Source organism: Eleginops maclovinus, chromosome 21, assembly GCF_036324505.1.
Source record: "Eleginops maclovinus isolate JMC-PN-2008 ecotype Puerto Natales chromosome 21, JC_Emac_rtc_rv5, whole genome shotgun sequence".
NCBI lineage: Eukaryota > Metazoa > Chordata > Actinopteri > Perciformes > Eleginopidae > Eleginops > Eleginops maclovinus.
In genome coordinates, this window is record NC_086369.1 from 12,724,186 (window position 1) to 12,743,953 (window position 19,768).

The following is a 19,768-nucleotide window of genomic DNA, read 5'->3' on the forward strand; positions in this document are numbered from 1 at the left end:
CAGGAAGGGTTCAGAGGAAGTGGAGTTTTGCAAACTGCCTGTTGACTTAAGACACATCTGTACATCATCACACATTTTTATTTCCAGTATGTGCACATTAACATCAGCAACTAGTCACTAAACTGTGACCTTGGTAGCCTGTGTTGCTATTTACCAAAATCTTATTGTAGTAGTTTTGAGTTCAACATGAAAAGCTAAAGGTGATTTAAGGCAAACATTGGTCCTAACAAAAACCTCAGCTGTGAACTGTTAACTGCTTTATGGAACCGGCTTGTATAACTCTTCTGTATCTCTGAAAATAACCTCAGCCACTTACAGATAGAGTTAGCCTTAACCAGTTCACAGCTCAGATGAGTGATCCTGAGAAAAAACACTTCCTCTTTCAGAAGTCCTCATTTTCTTTCATAATGTCACTTAGAAAATACTGTTGGTCAGCTGCCATTTTAGGCCTCCTTGAAATTCACTTCATGTAGGCTACAGGAAAAAAAAAGCGAAATGGCAGTTTTGTATCATCAGCTCTTCTAAAAAAAAAGGCTTCAATATCACTACTACAGAGCATGCTTGTGTGTGAACAACTGTAGGCTGTTTCCCATTCCTTTAAACATCTACCAAGAAAGCTTTGAAGACTAGAATGAGTTTGTTTGTGGGTGCAAAGAAAAGGTGCATTGAGTTTTCATCTGTGAAGTCAACGGAGGGAAAATAACTGGTGAGAAGATAAACTGCTTATCTGATAAGTTCGCTGGAAAGACTGGTTCACAATGTAATTGGGCAACAGGTAGCCACAGTTCTTATCACTGTCAAAGAGTGGCTGTCACCACTAAGAAGCTGTGTGGTGTTGTGTTTTGGTCATGAATGCTCTATGGATGGCAATGCTCTATGGATGGCAATGCTCTATGGATGGCAATGCTCTATGGATGGCAATGCCTTTTGGATGTTTTTTATGTCAAAATACTAATGATATTCCCATAAGGCCTCAGCTGCAATTGTTGTGTAGTGATTGGCAAATGTTGTTATGCTAACATGCTATACTAACGTGGCAGAAAAAGGACAATTATAGACTTCCTTCGCATGGGATCAGACTAAATCATTCAAGGGTCGTAAGGTTGGGGGGGTCAATGCCTGCTTTTATCCGCCTATTACCAGCACCTTTCTACAGGCTCATAGGTGGAAGAAATACTCATATCTTTAACTCGAGTAAAAGTACAAGAGTGTTAGCATTAAAATATACTCGAAGTAACAAAGGTAAAAGTACTTGTTTTGCATAATTGGCCATTTCAGATTTTAAAATATAATAATTCATTAGTTAATTTATATTTTGTATTAGCTAATAATCTGAATCTGTAAAGTGACTAACTGTCAGAGAAACGCTGGAGTAAAAAGCACAATGTTAGCTTCCAAAATGTAGTGCGATGGAAGTATCAGTATCGATATAAGGTATCTTGACACCTTTTCAATGCTATCAGGAACACCTTTACTGATACTTTCACACTGTGACCCTGACCACTTCTGGTTTAATATATCTGGACATGCTTTGTGAAGATTGTAGATAGGCCTTGCTTCGATGTACGACAGAACTTACTCGCTATCCTTCAATTCAATTCAAAATCATTTCATTTGACCACTTTAGGTCATATTTCACTTTTGCAGTTATCTGTGAGAACCTTTAGCCACTGGTTGAAGAAGAAGAAGCAAAAACGTTATTTCCCTTGCCACATCTTTTGTGAAGAGCGTTGTGGTGTTTATTTGCTAACTTACTTCAAGGACTGACCCCAAAACCACAGCTGGGCTGATGTGTGTTATGCTAGTTTGCTTTGCTACGTGCACTCTGCAAACTATGTATGTGTTCCCTTGCTTCCCTGACCCCCTCTAAATTTGGCTTTTGCAACCACATGTAATTAATTTATACACAATGTTGAGCTAGCTACGTTTTTAAAGCTTGGCTGCATGTTGGGTAAATTCCCCTTTGACTGACTTTTATATAGTTGATTTCTAACTTGTGGATGGGATGGATGGAACTTCTGACCGGATATAGCTGAGTAATCAAATGTAATTCCTCTTGGTCAACAATTTTGTGACCAGTAGCAAAGTACCTTCCGCAAATGATGCTTTCTTGACGGCAAGTGTTTCCCAATCTTTCCCAATCTGACTTTTAAAAGAACAATCCTCAACAAAATCTAAAATGTATGTTATCAAGTTGGGTGTTTGGGTATGAGTTATCGTCGTCTTAAATCTAACGAAACTAGACTTGCACTCGGCTTGTGATACTCAAACACCCCAAAAACCGATGGGCTAGGTCTTATTGACGACTTTATCATAAAAGTTATGTAAAACTAATGACATTTTTAGGCTTTGACACGGATTCACTCAGGTTTTGCTTTTTATGTTCCAACCACCATGACCCTGAGCATCACCACAGCGGTATTCTGGTTACTTTCTGGTTAGGGTTCCGGCACTCAGCACGACTTCACACAGATCTACCAACCTTCCTGCTCGTAAACAACAGACACACTCGCACTCGCACTCGCACTCGCACTCGCACTCACACACAGGTAGAGAAATGTCCCTTTTTTGTAATGGCTTTCATTAAAGTATTGTAGCATAATACTGTAGATGCATCTGCCCATACCTCCTCATTCAACAGTGTAAAGAATTTAAATACTCTCAATGTATTCCACTTATGTATATATTTCACATCCTCAAATCTTTAGTGTTGTTATTGTAAATATTCTTCTCTCTTTTGCACTATTTTATTTATCTTATTTGCACCATGTATGTTGAGTTGTTGGAGGAGCATGGGACATAGGATTTTCATTGCCAACATATACGTTGTATATGCTGTGCATATGACCAATAAAACCTTGAAGCTAAAGGCAGAATTGAAATGATTATCAGTCATCAAAATAAACCAACGTTTTATTGTTTTTAATGTTGCTGATTTGCATCTGTGACTCCCTGATGGGAAGGAAACCTCAAACCCCTCCTCTCTGAGATACTGAACTGGGCAGTTCCTGCACATCTTAGCAAAACAGGAAATTTCATGTTTCCTCTGCTGCTTATAGCCACAGCTTGCATCACACTACTTCTGCATATGTACACACACACCCACCCACCCACACACACACACACACACACACACACACACACACACACACACACACACACACACACACATTCACATCAAGTCCCACAAGAAAACGGCCACATATTGACATTAGGGTTAGGGTCTGGTTTTGAACCAAAGTATAAAAAGTAAATGGTCTTTTGCTCAAAAATCATAGAATTATTCTTTCATTAATGAAATAATAATAATAATAATAATAATACAATGACTTGAATTTATAATAATACAATGACTTGAATTTATAATAATACAATGACTTGAATTTATAATAATACAATGACTTGAATTTATTAGATAGATAGAATCGGAGGATGAAACCTCTGATTCTATCTCCAACATACATTCAGTTACGTTTATTAATAATATACTGTACAGAACATGGTTTTGTTTAGGGTTTATAAAGTATCAGTAGGATGTACGCTTCAGGCACTTCTTTTTGATTGACATTGGTAACTTTTTTGGCTTAGAGGTGAGGAGAACAATAATTGTTATGCCAACAAAAGAAAGACAGATGGGTACAAGGACAAAGTACCACCATATAGGTTCCCCTTTCTGATAACACCAAAAGGCCTGAAAGCGCTCCACTCTGTGTCTCATCTGGAAGAGATCCTTACATTCAATGTGTGATTGTCCGACCATATTGATAGTCTTTGTTGTTTCAAATGCCCCGAACCATTCGATTTGGCAGCAGTTGAATGGATTTCCTGTTAGGAAAACAGTTTGCAGTTTTTGGGCTAATGTGTTTGCCTGAGCTACGGGAATAGTGGACATGTTGTTGTCCCTCAAATCCAGCACTTTTATGTCAAGATTTAGAAGGGAAGGGGGAACATGGGAAAGATAGTTACCGGAGATGTTTAAAAACTGCAGGCTTTGGAAATGGGAGAAGTCAAAGTCTTTTATGTGAGTGTTTCCTAAACCTAGATGCTGTAACGTTCTTAGACTTTTTATTGACTCTTGGACAATGACTCCAGGATTGTCTGACAGATCTAAGCATGTTAGAGACAACCCAGTGAATGCAGATGAAGGAATTATTTTAAGGTTGCAACCCTTAAGGTAAAGCTGCCTTAAGGATGCAATGTTTTTCCAATCCGCGCAAGTTGTTCTATTGTCTGTTTTAGTCTCAGATTCCTCAGGAAAGCAAATGTCAACATTGTTATAACTCAGATCCACTGACCTGAGGCTTGGCAATGAGGAAAATAATCCAGACGGTAACAACTCAAGGTTGTTCAGGCTAAGGTTAAGGTATGTCAGATTACCAAGAACTGTCAGCATACCTACATCCGCTGAGATCTGGTTCAGCCTGTTGTTGCTAACGTCCAACTCGTACAAGCTGCCAGAGAACTGTTCAGATGTTAGATTCAAGGTTTCCAGACAGTTTGTTCGCATTTGAAGTCTAGATAGAACAGGCATTTTGTGGATGAATCCTTGAGGAAAATACTGCACCTGGTTCCCTCTTAGATCCAAAATCTCCAGAGATGCGATGTCTCCGTGAATGCTCTCGTCCCACAGCTGGACCGTCACGTTGCCCGTATACTTGTTCATATTGTAGAACTCAACGGTTGTGGTCGTGTTTGGCAATGTGCTGTTGTCTACCAAGTGTTCGTAAAACCTCACATTGTTTTGGGATAGGTAAAGATTCCGTAAGTGGCTGTGGTCAGGCAAGAAAGGAAAGAAGAACAGTCTGTTATCTGATAGGTCGAGCGTCTCTAGCAGGAAAGTGTCATTAAGATCCTGTCTGGAGCTGAACCATTCAATAAAGTTGTGGCTGACATTGAGGACCACCAGCTGGGTCATGTGGAAGTCTGTCAGGCAAAGCAGATAGTTGAAGGCCAGGTTGAGCCGCTGGAGTTTGGGATTGCTGTCGAAGGCGCCGTCGATCTCGTACATGATGTTTCTCTGTAGGTCCAGCTCTTTGAGTTGGTGGAGATCGCTGAACGACGTCTCATCCAGTCTCTCCAAGAGGTTTCCAGAAAGATTGAGGTACTCCAGGGATGTCAGATTTTGGAGGAGAGTGGCAATCATTTCATCATCAAGCTTATTCTCAGATAGATCCAGAGCCCTTAGCCTGGGTAGAGTCTTTAATGCATGGCTGGTTTCTTGGTAGCCAACATGAAGATAGTTGTGGGCTAAATTGAGGCTTTGTAACAACTTTAAGTCTTGAAAAGTGTTTGATTTAATTTTTTCTAAACTATTACAAGCTAAGCTCAAGGTCTTTAGTGAGGGATAATCGAGGAGAGAATTGTTCTGTAGTGTTTGAATGTTATTGTCGTTGAGCTGAAGCTCCTCCAGGTCCTTCGGGAGTCTTGCAGGCACAGAGGAGAGCTTGCCATTGTTGCAGACAGCCGTTCTTTGTACCTGTAGAGATAAGAGAGAAGTTGTATGTCTATTTTTGTCAGCCAGATGGGTAATGAAGTTCAATTCAGCGGTCTACCATTTGAGTGAAAACAGTGTTTTTCAATTTATAGCATTGAATTCTATTTATATTTTTTAATTCAAGTTATCTATAGGATTTAAACTGTCGATATAATTCAATCAATTTTCAATCCATTTTATTTAAGTGCAGAATCACCATGAAGCATGGTCCCCATTCCAGAGATAAGGGGCACGGTAGGCAACTGCTCTGAAGCCAACCGATTTTTTGATCATTAAACTATGGTGACCAAACCAAACCAAACCTGGATTATTAACAATTGATTTACTTCAATAAAAAGAGACTTTATTACCAGTTAGATAGTGAGCATGTCACCAATAAATCCACTGCTGTAAATGGGAAGTTGTTATACAGCCTAAATTATATGTAGTTCAGCTTATTAGATACTACATTTCTCTAGTGTGGACATCACTTATAATTGGAATATTTAGGATTACTTACTGATTATTCATTTAATAATTTACTCACTTTGCCAGATAAGCAAACATTGCAAATGTCAGAGCACATGAAATATCATTGCTGCAAAATGTTCACATGACCTTTTTTAGTCTCAGTTCTCATCTTGACGGAAAATCTGATACGCACTGAATAAAGGGTTATACGAGTTTGTTACTGCTAGACATGAATTGGTCTGCCGTTACATCCGATTAACTGTGTTCCTCCTGTTAATGAGACATCAGTTAATTTCAAGATCTGTTTTTATTAAGTAGAAAAAGAGAGACATCTTACCAGCTGGCATATGCTGTGTTGAGGGTGACTTGAGGCTGTCGAGAGAATTATCCACATGGGTAACAAGCAAAGCAGGATGCGTTGGAGCCTGGCGACTGGCATTTTAACATCCTCACTGTCGACAATGATACAAAAAAAAGAGGGGGTGGGGGGATAATGTGTTAGCCTTTCTGTTCCTCAGTTTAAAACCCTAATTATTAGAATGGATCTAGCATTGGAGGATCATCGTAGAATCATGACATGTCTTTAAAACTAAATGTGTGCTTAATGAATATTCTTTTTCACTGTGTTTGTATTGTTGAACTGGGAGAGCATTGGGGATGTCACAGCAATGATAATGCAACAGAAGAAATGTATACTTTTAAATTATTTAAGTTATGTTTTTATTATTTAGGCATACATAAATATTTATTGAGCAAATTATTTTACTCTTTTTTTTTTGCAACCCGAAACTTTAGGTATGAATATGGCCTGAGAAACTGACAGTGTCCGGTTCATGCGCCTTCCATTACGGAGAGTAATAATATGAATGTTCTCGATAGAAAAATAGTTCTTTCTGAAAAAAACTGCAGCTGGACAATTTTGTAACATTTCCCCAATTTCTAAGTGTGTGACAAACACTGAATATGGGGGCCTTGTGTTCCTTTTTGGCCTGCCCACATGTTACCTATTTATTAAAGGTGTGTTATCCTTTTTTGGAGATGGTATAAAAAACCCTCAGAGTTAAGATTTGAGTCTCATTTGAAAATGTATTTGACCACCATTTACTTTTGTTTTATGATAAACTATTCAAATAAATATTAGGGCTAAATGGAAATGCACAACATAACTTACAGCATATCTAAACCATCCTGCGGTTAGTGCTGACACACTATAATCAATGCTTATTTTGCATACAAATACCACAAAATGACAGCATATTGTGTCCCATGCATCTGGATAATATGCATGGGACACAATATGAAAATATGTTAATTGGAAAATATAATCTAAAATTAAAAATCTGCATAAATAAATGAAGATGACTTTGAGCTATTTGAGTTTAAATAATGAGTAATCCATGACACAGAGCTATAGCTCAAATGCATCAGCGACATTGAAACACATTCTGTAAAGCATACCATAAAGACTTTTAACAACTCTTAACAACTGAAGCATGTGTTAGATATGATACAGTTCTTAAATGCATCTAAGACGAAAGAGTTGAAATCCAACATTCAAATTTAAGATACATCATGCTTTAAGCAGTCGTAGCCTTAGCGCATACTGCAGTACTAGTTGAGTGCAAGGTGCATTTACTTACGCTGGTGGTTAGGTGTGGATTTCCCAAGCCACTGACGGTTGATCCTCTGACCATATCGCTGGTTGATTCGCTGTTGCAGTGTGTGTTCTCGTGTGTGAGATTCAGCTGCCTTCCTCTGCTCTGAGTGAAACACCAATACCTCTTTTTACTATTCACGGAAGCAGGCAAGCAACGGAAACCCAAGTCACATGGACAAGCTGAAATCAGAAAGATGTTCTCAAGGCAGGGGCCACAGGAAGGCGAGTGCAGGCTGAACAGCTCTCAATCAGCACAGCATAAGCCTCTTTGTTTTTTGTTTCCCACCAGATAAACTTCACGATAGTAGTTGCATGCAACTTTAAGGTTGACAGCGCAACTGCAACCACAAAAACCTGAGCAGCGTACACCCTTCACACCCTACACTTGTTCTGATCAGCCAAGCTACTAGAAAGGAAACCACTCGACAAACACACCCTTCCTGCCTGATATTCGGCCTGTCGAACCGTCACGAAACACACAGATACACTCCAGTCTGTGAGTATGTTAAAGGGTCACAATGCTTCTGGCCGAAAGGTAATTTAGAGAACAAAATTATTAAGGAAAAACACACTTTTAAGCACAAAACACATCACTGCAACAACTGTGTAAACTTCTTAGAAGTAACCCATGGGGGAAAGAAAAGGGAACAGCACCGATGGTTGATTTGTTAGTAAATCCTTCCTGTTTTCACACAGGACATCTCAAGCTCTCACTTCTTTCCTGTTGTAAGTTTAGGTGGCAACAACATGCATTAATCGAGGACTGCATACTGAGGGTAATTGTTGTGTGACACCCTTAAAGGTCCAGTGTGGAGGATTTAGTGGCATCTACACAGTGTCCTTATGGTAACGTAAAATGCCCTTTTTGGATGATTTGTATGTTCTAAGCTCCTGTAGAAACATAGCAGTACAACATATTAAACTCTGTCAAACCCGCTCTCTGTAGATATGAAGGGCTCATTATAAGCTAGTGGAAAACAAATCATTTTAAAGTTTCAGCCTATTTTACTTTAATATGACATTAATGTGTTCATCACAGCTGGTCCAGGTGGAGCTAATTTAATTACTGTATATACTGCTGCTCGACATCTTAACCTACAATTATATGTCATTGCTTATGCATTAGGTTATTCATATTTTGTATTAGCTTATAATCTGAAAATGTAACTATTAACTCATTTTGTAGTGAGGAGTACAATATCGGCTTCCAAAATGTGGTGGAGTAGAAGTATACAGTTACTTAAGTAAAGTATAAGTGCCATAATATCATACTTAAATATCTACTCCGATATGTTACACATTTTGGTGTATGGATGTAAACATTTCAGTTAAATCTCGAGGTCTGTCCTCATTGAAGTGAGGTAATGACTATTGGACTGTTAACCACTATTTCCTTATTACAGGAGAGACTTCAAATGCGGTGGAAATGAATTAATTAACTGAACTCGTTGGTGCAACTCAATTAATCAGCTCTTTTGGTGGAAGGGGTTGAATTTTCTGTTACAGGCCCACAGCAAAGAACGTCTGCCTTAAGAAATGAGACGGTGAGTTAGACAGGAGTCTTCTACCGTCATGGCAAATGGTGAGTAGCGCAACGAAAGGAAACATGTGAGGGTCACCAAAAACATCAGCATATTAACTCATGTCTGACTGGCATGAGGTTTTCTCACTTGTGTTATTCTTGTCTTCTGAGCACAAAGAAAAGCAGCTCTCACTCTGGACGTGTGGTGAAAACATGTGGGCACACGTGTGAACCCTGTTCTGTGTTTCAGGAGATATCACGGCCTGGTGCATTGTAAAAATTCAAGCATTCTATTTTTAAGGGCTAAGGTGGTGAAAGTGGCCGTTGGGGTGTAAAGTCCCTTGGGAGAGGGGGGATGTGGGTAACACATCCTGCAGTAAAGAAACACAGCAAAAGGAGCTGCTGCTACTACAAAACATGACAATAAATACGAGAATACTGAGGATTATGGTTTAAATGTTCTTGCTTACTGTAAAATGTGCTTTTTCTTCTGTTTTCTTAACAGTAGTCCCTGTCAACAGCAGATGTTAGTCCTGAACCTATATCCTCTTGAAATTGTACTGTGCACATGACCAGAATTGTCTTTTGCTGCAAGGCTATTAGCATAACATGCACAAGAGTATTACTGCCCTCTTGGGTTCACAGGATATATTGCTTATTTGAAGTATTGCAGGTGTCAGTAGGACTGTTATTTCAGGGCATGGGGTTTAAATGGCTTTGCATTTGATCTTACTATATGAAATATATGATAATGGAGTATGTAGAGCGGCTTTAGTCTGAACACTGAGCAAAAGAAACGGTATGGGGAGGTTAGCTTTTGTGCTAACCTCCCCATTGACCTTGATTAATAGGGTTGTTCATTGATATAAAGATACTGCAGTAAAAATTGATACAGGAGATCAGCAACCCAACAACAAAGGTGACTGACAGGCCGTTAAAACGATCAAAGATGGAGAGGCTGACATTGACAGACAGACAACCGGGCAAACAGACGTTCAGGGTCAGAACGCAGAATGGCAGCATATTAGAGATAATGCTCTGTAGTAGGAGATACGCAGTGCCTGAGAAAGTGACAAATAAGCAGACATACAGGGGCAGCCAAGCTCTTAGCATTAGCAGCTCATACTGTATTCAATCAATCATTTATTAAGGTGGTAACCCTCTGACCTCACGGAAGAACACTTTGTCCAGTGCTGTGATGTGGTCTCCTTTTATTTCCTGTTGGCTGACGGCTGAGATCCTGTAGGTGTATTTTTTTGTCTGTACTTTGCACAACACAATTTTTATGGCAGTGTGAAACATGAAGTCAACTAAGGAAAGAGTGTTTTATATCCCCAGTGTTTGCAAAAATTACTAATTCAAGTTCATTTTTTGGGCCATACATTGTCAGGGAAATGTGACTATGCAGTTAGTGTTGCAGAGGGTGTTGGTCTGCTCTATTGTTTTCATAATGGGAGCCTTTTCCTGTAGTGACATACTGTTTTGTACTCTGGCCGACCCGTGCAAATGCGCAGCCCAAAACACTTACTTATGGAGAAAGGCGCCGCACTTTAGTAAAGCCTGCACATGTTTCGCCAAGTTGTTTCTTTATTTGCAGATCTGTTTTTGAAAGCACAGACCGTTTCTCCTAATGTAACGTTCTGGGCTGTTTTAGCTCGTTTGCACAGGTCAGCCACCGTATGTGCATGCAATAATGAAATGGTGCCTGCAGAAGTAAAATCACTATTTTTCAATGCTTCATTTCTTTTGAATCTCCAGATATGCAAGACTCCTTGCAGTGCAGAGTGGCCAGTTGTATTTGCACATTGCCACTTAACTTCTGCTGCTTGACTAGAAGACAGAGAGTAAGGATAATAATTAAAGTAAGGTTAGACACTGGAGAGGTGCAGATTTTGCAATATTCACCGCTGAGTACAGGGTGAGACAAACACACACTTATGCTAATTATTCCTTTGCTTTAATCCAGGCACACATGAACATTGGAAACTTTTAGAAGTGATCAGATTTAGAAGTGGTAAACGCAATGCTTAAGGAAAAATAAGTACACATTTACTCTGACATCAACTCTATGCAGTGTCTAAAAGTGGCTGCTAGCATCTATATAATTCAGAGCTTTATTAAAATTCATATCACATGGGATGGAAACATGTAGTGTAGTGGGACAGTCGTGCATAATCAGACATCCAGTCATCTTAATTCTAAGAGTGGCAACAATGTAGACTTTATTCTCAGGCCTTATTACCATACAGTAACTATAGTACCATAGATAAAACCAAAAATAAATAGTGTGTAATACTACGGTAGCACATTAAAAAGGACTCACATTAACATGATACAGGTATAGCTTACACCATTACTGAATAGGTATATTAAAATGTCAGATGTTATACTCCATGCACATGCATGACAGTTGGTCCGCATGTCCTCTATGTTTTCAAAGTATAACATCAAGTCACATTGATTTGGCATATAACTATTATAATCCACTCATCACGTATAGTCAAAGTGTTAATCCACGATGAGCTGGTTCTATAAACTCATACAACAGATGGCAATTCATAAAAACTATTGTTTCACTTGTTAACATGATGTCTTAAAGTATTTGCCACATTTTAGAATAGTTTTGGCCTTATTTAAGCAGACATAAAATCTCAAGTAAATGTTCAGCACTGTTATCCATAATCGCATAAATAATGTTCCCCCATTCCTGTAAGTAAAACAGTCCAGCAGCTAAACTGTAAAAGTGGACACTTCCACATTGATACAGAAAAATGTTTCCGACACATTCATCTTTCTTGTAGTTTGTCCATTCCAAAAACTGCCTCCTTATGTTGGGCAGTAGTAGAAATGTGAACAGTTCCCTGTGCGTGTGTGAATAGTATTCAGCTTGGAAGGAACATGACTCCTTGGACTCCAAAACCTTTTAAACGATGTAACAAACAGGGTCAGCTGACAGAGAAGGTCCTGCACTTGCCGGTGGACTGAGTTTTAATGGTGGCATAGGTAGGTTTGCTTCTATCCATCTAGAGGTTTTCCCAGGTACACCATGGTGACTTCAGTGTTGCCATACACTGCAGAGACAGCGGGGAACAGGCAGGCTTTGGGCAGTCCACGAAACGCTATTCCAAGAAACTCAAAACCCCTCTCGAAGGCTAGTGTCTTGTCGTCCATGTCTAGAATAACTCGTATTCTCTCTCCAATCTGCAACAAACAGAATTACACATTACTGGATTACAAAAACGGTAAAGAATGAATACATTTAGAAGAAAGACAAAAAACATATCTCCTTAGGATCAAATGATTCCACTAGTTTTAGATCTAGAATTTGAAAAGGGTACAACAATAAATAACTCCTACCTGATATTTTGGCGCATTGTTACACTGGGGGAAGTTTCCATTGACTTCCCCATTATGAAGCAGGTTGTTGTCCACCAGGTTCCAGCCCCAGCTCTGGTCATCACTGCCCAGCAGGGCCACGTAGCCCTGGCACTGCATGGACGCCCGCTTGGTGGCGAGGCCGATCACTGCCACGGTGCCAAGAGGGCCTTCCCACCAGATCTCCCAGGCGTGCCTTCCTTCCGTAAAGCCAATTTTGCCTCGTGCACCATCCGTGCTCTGGGCAATGGGGTTGCGGTGCAGGGTGAAGCCGTTCTTCTTCACGTAAACATTGCGGGAGCAGTCGTGGGAGCTCAGAGCATATTGATAGGCCTTGAGCTGTAGTGGACACACATTAAGGGTTAGTCTGATGTTAATGGCATCACAGTCGTGCAAACATATTAAAACACAAACACACAAGCATACTTCATAACATCATATTTAAGCATGTGTCGGGTGCTACATTTAAAAGGGAAGTCCAAACAAATCCGGTACCTAGATGCTTTCAAAAACAAAGTACTTAAGCTTTAGGACAGAATGTGTTGCATTAATGTTGGTTTTGGAGCTCATAGCTTCTGTACAATTATTGTGGTTGATTATGGCTGCTATTACTTTGAAATAAATTGATCAACATCTTCAGATTTAAAGCCTCAATCTAATAACTGTTTGGGGTTTTCGCATTTTCAAGTGTAGCAAGTGATTTACAGCAGCTTCAGTGGTCCCAAAATCAGATCCATAGGTTCCCATTTGATATATTAAATCAGGTAATACCAAAATGTTATCCTACATACTACTCCAAAATATGGTTATCACTATCATTTCATATTTCTGGTCTTCCATAGTGTACAGAGACTTACGCAATAGCATAGTAAACAATTACAGTGACCTCACCATTGGGCCCTGTAATAAAATAGGGTTCAATGACCTAATGTGAGCGAATGACAACAAAACACAAATGATTTAAACTGGTTAATCTCTTCACCAAACCGTAATAAGGAATATGCACGTTTGATTTCGGTTTTCAGCAAACTGCACTTGTAGTTTGTCAGTGAACCACATTATCCGCAACGCTACGTGAAGGTGTTTGCAACCCGAGACCAGAAGAACAACAGCATATATTGAAACCTACTTTCCCCCTGTAGGTGGGCAGGTTGCACAGGATGTCAGATCGCATAGATTCATCGCTTAAAGACCGGTTGCAGAGGCTGCGCCACACCTCGCTATTTTCATCTGCCAGGATATTGTTCCAATGCCAGCACACCAAAGTGCAACGCATTAAGTCGGACAGCTCCAAATACGAGAAAACATGCTCCAGGACCCGAGCTGGTAATCTCCCGGCCACCCCTGCGCCTCCTCCGGCTGCAGCAGCGTAGGGAGAGCCGGCGGAGCTGCAACTGGCTGCCGCTGCTGCGCCCTGACAGGAGGAGCCTCCTCCTCCACCGGCCGCTCCAGACATTGTGCCCCTGCTCTTTAACCACAAAACCAGTCGACCGAATAGTTTCACCTGACGACGTAAAATAGTTCCTAATATAACTTAAATAGCAACATTGTACCTATAAAATCGCACACAGTACGCAATGAAACTACAACCGTATGGACCCTACTCTTCACAGTTCAATGGCTGAATGGAAACGATGCGTCAAGGTCCTTGAAGATCAGAAATAAATATAAATTATATAAATGTAATGCTGTTAAAGAAACATGAAAATTAACTGATATGAGTGCTTTTTACCTTAAGTCTTAAGCAAATTGTCAGATCAGGTATTTATGAGTTATTAGATAAATGGAATCACTTGACAAAATGAAATATATTGTAGGTGTCTTCAAGGACCATTGAGTAGACACAATAATAAGCTCACGGTGAATTACAACAACGTTGGAGTTATGTGTATTGTACATTATATTATTGCAATTTCAACGTTTTGCGACTGTGTCGAACAAAACCCAGCGTGAAAGAACCATACTAAATATGAACCGTATTGTTAATGCACAGTTTTATCTGGGGCCGGTTACGTCATTTTATTTTGGTAATTAACCGTGTTAGAGATTGTGCTTGCATTAAGGAACATTTGGCGGAAAAATACACGAGTGTGTAGAGACGATAACAACTTGACATTACAATAACAAAATCATTAAACTGATAAAGCAAAAGCGTTTTATATTCAATAGATTTTCACATACCACGTGACACTACACGGAAGTGACGCGGATGCTGAAAAGAGTTCAGTAAAGCATCTGGGAGCAAAACACCAGCTAGCGTAAAATTTCACATTTTACACCAGAAGACCGAAGAAAGAGACCAATATACGTTCAGAACAGTTGACAGTAAGTAGTTCTTGGTTATTACCTGGATAAGAATATGTGTTTTTCTGTGGTGTTGGGACAGGCATTACTGCAGAGCACAGCTGTCGGGCTGCCTGCCTCCTGTGCTATGCGGCCTGTTGACAAGCTGCCCCCATCTGGCTGCTGTCCGGGGACACTCCGGTGTTTTTCTGCGGTCAGACAGGTGATTAGCAGGTCAGGCTATACATCATGACCAACCTGCAATGGTAAACATGTGTAGCTAACGGCGGGTCGTGCCGCTAATAAGGCTTTTGAGCCGAGCTAGCTAATGATAACAAAGCCCCGCTGCGTTCACCTTTCGAAATTCTTCTACTTAAAGGTTGCCATCTTTATTTTTGCAGGCAATGTATCTAACATCACCTGAAATTACATAAACACCTCTTTATCAGCAATGCAACCTGGAATAAAGATTCGTTCTAATTACCGAGCATCATTTTGTAAAAATAGGAAATATATATATATATCAATTTAGTGTATTGCGTCACACTCGCTCCTTGGTTTTGGTGGTAGGAAAGAACACTACGATCTTATTATAGCTGACATTTTCCTGGTGACAGTTTTGCATGTCTATTCAATTTCGAAATGGGATGATAAAGATTGTAGCACACTGTGAGGTTATTCATATCATTGTGGTTTCCATAAAGAAAACTCTTACTTTAAAATAAATTCGAGTTTGTAGTATCCTCACCTTAACTGTGCACATATTGTTCTCTGTATGAATAGTTGTGTCATTTTTTAAGTTTCACCTCCGTATAAAATGAAATAGAGTACTAGAATGGTGCGTTCTTCACTGATGGAATTGTCCTTGGATCAGCAGACTCGCAAAGTGATGTAATGGTGTTTGGACCACCGCTAGAGGGCAGCACTGAGCGGCTTCCTTTTTTAACTAATGAGCATCATGTGAAGTCAGAGCTTCCTCTGGTCATAGACGTTTTAGAACAACTACAACGCACATTTGACATTTTAATAAATGCATGTATAGGATTGTGTTTAACTAAATGTTTATTACAGTGGGTTTTTTTCAGATTTCGTATTAAGGCCATAGTACAACATTAAAGATAAAAAACCGTGACAGTGACTTGGAAGAACACAATAACGGCAAGCCTTTTATGTGATGGAAATGCTTTAAGACATAATAGATACAGAAATCTATTGTCACTATGACCTGTGAAGGTCATCTCGCATTAGCAATGCACCAGCAGTCCTCACTGTTCTCCTCAGAAGATAATATCATATCCGTACACACATTATCATTTCTACAAGCATTGTAGTCCTTAACATATCAGGACTTGTCTCTGCTAAGTGTTGGCATATGGACCTGCCACTTGGCACGAGAGGAATGTCAACATTTCAGCATGCCTTGGCTTGATCTGTTTAACCTACAGAATAAACTGTGATGCCTTTTGAACAGCCTTGATGATGAACAGCTACACTTGACTCCTGAATCTGTGCTATATTTAACCAGATATAGATTTCCATTTCTTTTGTGTTGTTGTGTTTGTCTCTGATAATGTGCTTCTTGTATTGCAGCATCTGTGAATAAGCATCCATTATGAATCCGGTTTACAACCCTGCAGCAGCAGGGGTCCCATTTACCAATACCAAGGGTATGGCATACCCAGGTAATTTTATTTGCTGTGTGTAATTTTTTTAAACAAATATCCTCACTTAAAAATATCCAGGAATCAAGAACATTTTCAATGATTGACTTGCTGTTCTTTTTTTGGTCATGGTAGCTGGATTCCCTGTTGGCTATGCAACAGCAGCCCCGCCATACAATCCCAATATCTATGCAGGAGCAAACCCAGGCTTCCCCAGCGGTAAGAGCGTTTTATTACTGCATGTATGACATAAGCTAATGGAGATTTGACAAGTCGGTGCTGGAGCACGGATTTAAACGTGTTGTATGCAAGTCACACCCACTGACTGGAAGTGACGCTGAATTGAATTATCATCAGTACTAACTGAAATGTCTTCGTCCCACCCAGGCTATGCTCCAGGCACTCCTTTCAAAATGTCCTGCTCTCCCAACAATGGGACTGTCCCACCTTACTCCTCCTCACCCAACCCCTACCAGGCCGCTATGTACCCGGTCAGGAGCACCTACCCCCAACAGAACCCCTATGCACAGGTTGGTGTGTGTTTGAAATGAGCTCTTGGTTCTAGTGTTTATTTATTGATATTGCTGCTTCAATGTATTTTCTGTCAGGTTTACATTTATTTAAACTCCTGTTTATTTCAAACTTTTGTCTTCCAGGCGCTAATACCTTCACAACAACAAGGCACTTATTACACACAGCCCCTGTATGCTGCCCCGCCTCATGTTATCCATCACACTACAGTGGTCCAGCCAAATGGGATGCATGCAGCCATGTATACCCCGCACATGCCTCCTCAACGCCACAACAGCGTCGCCATGGGGATGGTAGCCGGCACCACCATGGCCATGTCAGCTGGTGAGCATCGATTAAAGGGTTGGTTGGTGTAAACATTTTCCAAACACTTGATCGTACCAGCAAACTGAGTTGTACCACATTTAGTTCATAATGTCTGAAATGCCGATGTAGCCATTTAGCATATAATTAAACCGGTTTAAGCTTGTACACCGGACAGGATTGATTGAAGAATGGAAATAAAGCCATGTCTAATCCCTTTCCTTTTGTATAATGTATCACTTCCATTTATTTGTAGAGATGCTAATTCCAACGTCACATTCCCTGTTGAGAAAGTGTGTGTATATATATTATTGTATCATGGCTGTGTTCATTCTGTGGTCACTTCTGCTTCTCAGGAACCTTGTTGACGACTCAATCACCAGCGTCTGTTGCCCCCCACCAAGTCACGATGCCCACATATCGGCCCCCGGGCACACCTGGCTACAGCTATGTGCCCCCACAATGGTGAAGAGAGAGAAGCGTGAGTACCTTTTTTTTAAACATTTCTTTAACATGTTACCTTTGTGGCTTTACATTCTGCCCCCGGAAACCTTTCCTGAAAACACGCATTCAAAGTGTTTCTGCATTTTGTTCTCTTCGCAGGTTAGAAGACGGTAGATATGCATTCACACTCTACGCCAGTGTTTTTTGCAATTGGTTTGGACCTGCTCTGCCAGTGTCTGCAACCAGTTACTCTTCTTCCAGCATAATGTGAATCTAAAACCCAAATACATAGAAAGAGGCCCATTTGGATAGTCGGGGGTGCAGAATAGGCCCATCCCCATGACCCCTCTCAATGGAATAAGGCTGCATTCCATGTCAAACCCCAGCGCCAGCACCTCTTCAACCTGCTGCATATCTCACATCAAACAGCAATGCCTCCATGCAAACTTCTTTTGTGAACTGTCATGCAGGGTTTTATAGCTTAAAAAAATCTTAAGTGGTAAAAAGGGAGTTTGGAATAGTTTTCTGTTGTTTCTTTCAATTTGGGGGATATATATGATGTTGAATGCATGTGTATACATAGATATATGAAGTAATGCTAGCGCAATCTACCTGCTGTGACAGATGCAAAATCAACAAAAGGCACATCCAAAGGAACAAAAAAAAGTAATAATCTGCAATGCTGAATCACCAGTGTCCATCGATTACATGTGAAAGAGTGAAAGACAAGAATCGTGTATTCATGCAAAAACATACCTGCACAAAGACGTGCAGACCAAACTGTACTATTTTCACTGTTCTGTGATTTGGTTTTACGGCTAGGTTTTCATTATTTCATGCAGTTAAAGCATTTGTTCTTTCCATTTTTGTATTTTAGGAAAAGATGGGACTTTTTAAGTGTCGCAAAGGCCACCAGTCAAAAACTCAACCATTTTGAGTGTTTTACTTTTCCTGTGTCAACTTTTCCAAAAGTGTCAAGCAGATTTTGTTCCTTTTTTTTGGGGTGATGATTTTCAAATTATTCCCTTTTTTTTTAGCCAGAAACACTCTTAGTGAGGAACAAGTAGAGGAAGTGGTTAGGAATCATTTGCACCCATTTCGAAGTTTAAGAGAGAGAGAGAGAGAGAGAGAGAGTGTGTGTGTGTGTGTGTGTGTGTGTGTGTGTGTGTGTGTGTGTGTGTGTGTGTGTGTGTGTGTGTGTGTGTGTGTGTGTGTGTGTGTGTGTGTGTGTGTGTGTGTGTGTGTGTGTGTGTGTGTGTGTGTGTGTGTGTGTGTGTGTGTGTGTGTGTGTGTGTGTGTGTGTGTGTGTGTGTGTGTGTGTGTGTGTGTGTGTGTGTGTGTGTGTGTGTGTGTGTGTGTTAAAATAGAAACCATTAAGTGGTGCCATATATTGCAACGCGCCTAGAATATTCGACCTACATCTCACAATACTCAATTTGTTCTTAGGTAGGTCTAAAGCACTACATAAAATCACTGCTAACTGTGGACATGTAAGGAAAAAGTAATCTTGTTAAACTTCATTCGTGAATAGCACCACTGAAGGCACTAAATCAAAACAGTAAAGTAAAGATATCTGACCTTTTGCATTGCTCGCTGTTTTACCTCAAGGTTTCAGGCTAACCACCAATATCACTGTTTCAGACATGCTTTCATATGTTGCCTCAGTCACCTCGGTTAAATAATCTGTTTTGTAAATGTTATTTTTGTGATTTTGGTTCTTGTTTTGTATTATAAAGAAAGACCAAAAATAAAACAAATATAAGAATAATCTTTGTTCTGTGTCATTCACTTCTTGGTCCTAAACAGTACTTACTCACATAAAGCGTTACACATACAATGTTTATACACTATAGGTCCTTCCTTCCTGCAGGGGTCAGGCTGTACAACCACTACAGCCATTGGTAGACCCTCCACACACATAGACTGGAATACATACCCCTGATGTGCAATCACACTGTCTGTAAATATAAACTGTCTTTGTGCAATTTACAAATGAAGGATTTCTGACTCTGATAAACAATAATACCACGTTTTTCTTCCAACTGTAA

General features: G+C 40.0%; 3 protein-coding genes across 6 annotated transcripts; 1 reads left to right on the top strand and 2 right to left on the bottom strand.

Moving 5' to 3' along the window:
• Positions 1-3,378: 3,378 nt before the first annotated feature.
• On the bottom strand, positions 3,379-7,995 carry nrros (negative regulator of reactive oxygen species). Its single transcript, XM_063912488.1, has 3 exons — positions 7,585-7,995; positions 6,282-6,396; positions 3,379-5,476 (listed from the first exon to the last, which is right to left on the bottom strand). Exons 2-3 carry the CDS (start codon positions 6,381-6,383, stop codon positions 3,527-3,529), a joined length of 2,052 nt encoding a protein of 683 aa, XP_063768558.1. The 5' UTR covers positions 6,384-6,396; positions 7,585-7,995; the 3' UTR covers positions 3,379-3,526.
• A 3,248-nt stretch (positions 7,996-11,243) lies between these two features.
• fbxo45 (F-box protein 45) lies at positions 11,244-14,111 on the bottom strand. Its single transcript, XM_063912490.1, has 3 exons — positions 13,628-14,111; positions 12,481-12,837; positions 11,244-12,324 (listed from the first exon to the last, which is right to left on the bottom strand). The coding sequence occupies exons 1-3, from the start codon at positions 13,952-13,954 to the stop codon at positions 12,139-12,141; spliced, it is 870 nt and encodes a 289-aa protein (XP_063768560.1). The 5' UTR covers positions 13,955-14,111; the 3' UTR covers positions 11,244-12,138.
• Positions 14,112-14,316: 205 nt separating this feature from the next.
• fam168b (family with sequence similarity 168 member B) lies at positions 14,317-19,488 on the top strand. 4 transcript variants are annotated; one of them, XM_063912491.1, is made up of 7 exons: positions 14,317-14,823; positions 16,372-16,478; positions 16,578-16,661; positions 16,830-16,972; positions 17,099-17,315; positions 17,633-17,757; positions 17,880-19,488. In XM_063912491.1, the coding sequence occupies exons 2-6, from the start codon at positions 16,394-16,396 to the stop codon at positions 17,743-17,745; spliced, it is 642 nt and encodes a 213-aa protein (XP_063768561.1). In that variant the 5' UTR covers positions 14,317-14,823; positions 16,372-16,393; the 3' UTR covers positions 17,746-17,757; positions 17,880-19,488. The 4 variants fall into 4 exon arrangements, with proteins under 4 accessions (XP_063768561.1, XP_063768562.1, XP_063768563.1 ...); XM_063912492.1 differs by having other exon boundaries at positions 14,324-14,823; positions 16,372-16,463; XM_063912493.1 differs by having other exon boundaries at positions 14,344-14,823; positions 17,099-17,297.
• Positions 19,489-19,768: the final 280 nt, after the last annotated feature.

Bases quoted from the DNA above. Each gene is read 5' to 3' on its own strand.
- nrros (XM_063912488.1), bottom strand. From the start codon at position 6,383: ATGCCAGTCGCCAGGCTCCAACGCATCCTGCTTTGCTTGTTACCCATG. The intron at 5,477-6,281 runs GTAAGATGTCTC...TTATCTCTACAG, and splicing joins AACACAGCATATGCCAGCTG to GTACAAAGAACGGCTGTCTG.
- fbxo45 (XM_063912490.1), bottom strand. From the start codon at position 13,954: ATGTCTGGAGCGGCCGGTGGAGGAGGAGGCTCCTCCTGTCAGGGCGCA. The intron at 12,838-13,627 runs GTAGGTTTCAAT...TGTCCACTACAG, and splicing joins TGCCCACCTACAGGGGGAAA to CTCAAGGCCTATCAATATGC. The intron at 12,325-12,480 runs GTAGGAGTTATT...TGTTTGTTGCAG, and splicing joins ACAATGCGCCAAAATATCAG to ATTGGAGAGAGAATACGAGT.
- fam168b (XM_063912491.1), top strand. From the start codon at position 16,394: ATGAATCCGGTTTACAACCCTGCAGCAGCAGGGGTCCCATTTACCAAT. The intron at 16,479-16,577 runs GTGTGTAATTTT...TGGTCATGGTAG, and splicing joins CCCAGGTAATTTTATTTGCT to CTGGATTCCCTGTTGGCTAT. The intron at 16,973-17,098 runs GTTGGTGTGTGT...TTTGTCTTCCAG, and splicing joins AACAGAACCCCTATGCACAG to GCGCTAATACCTTCACAACA.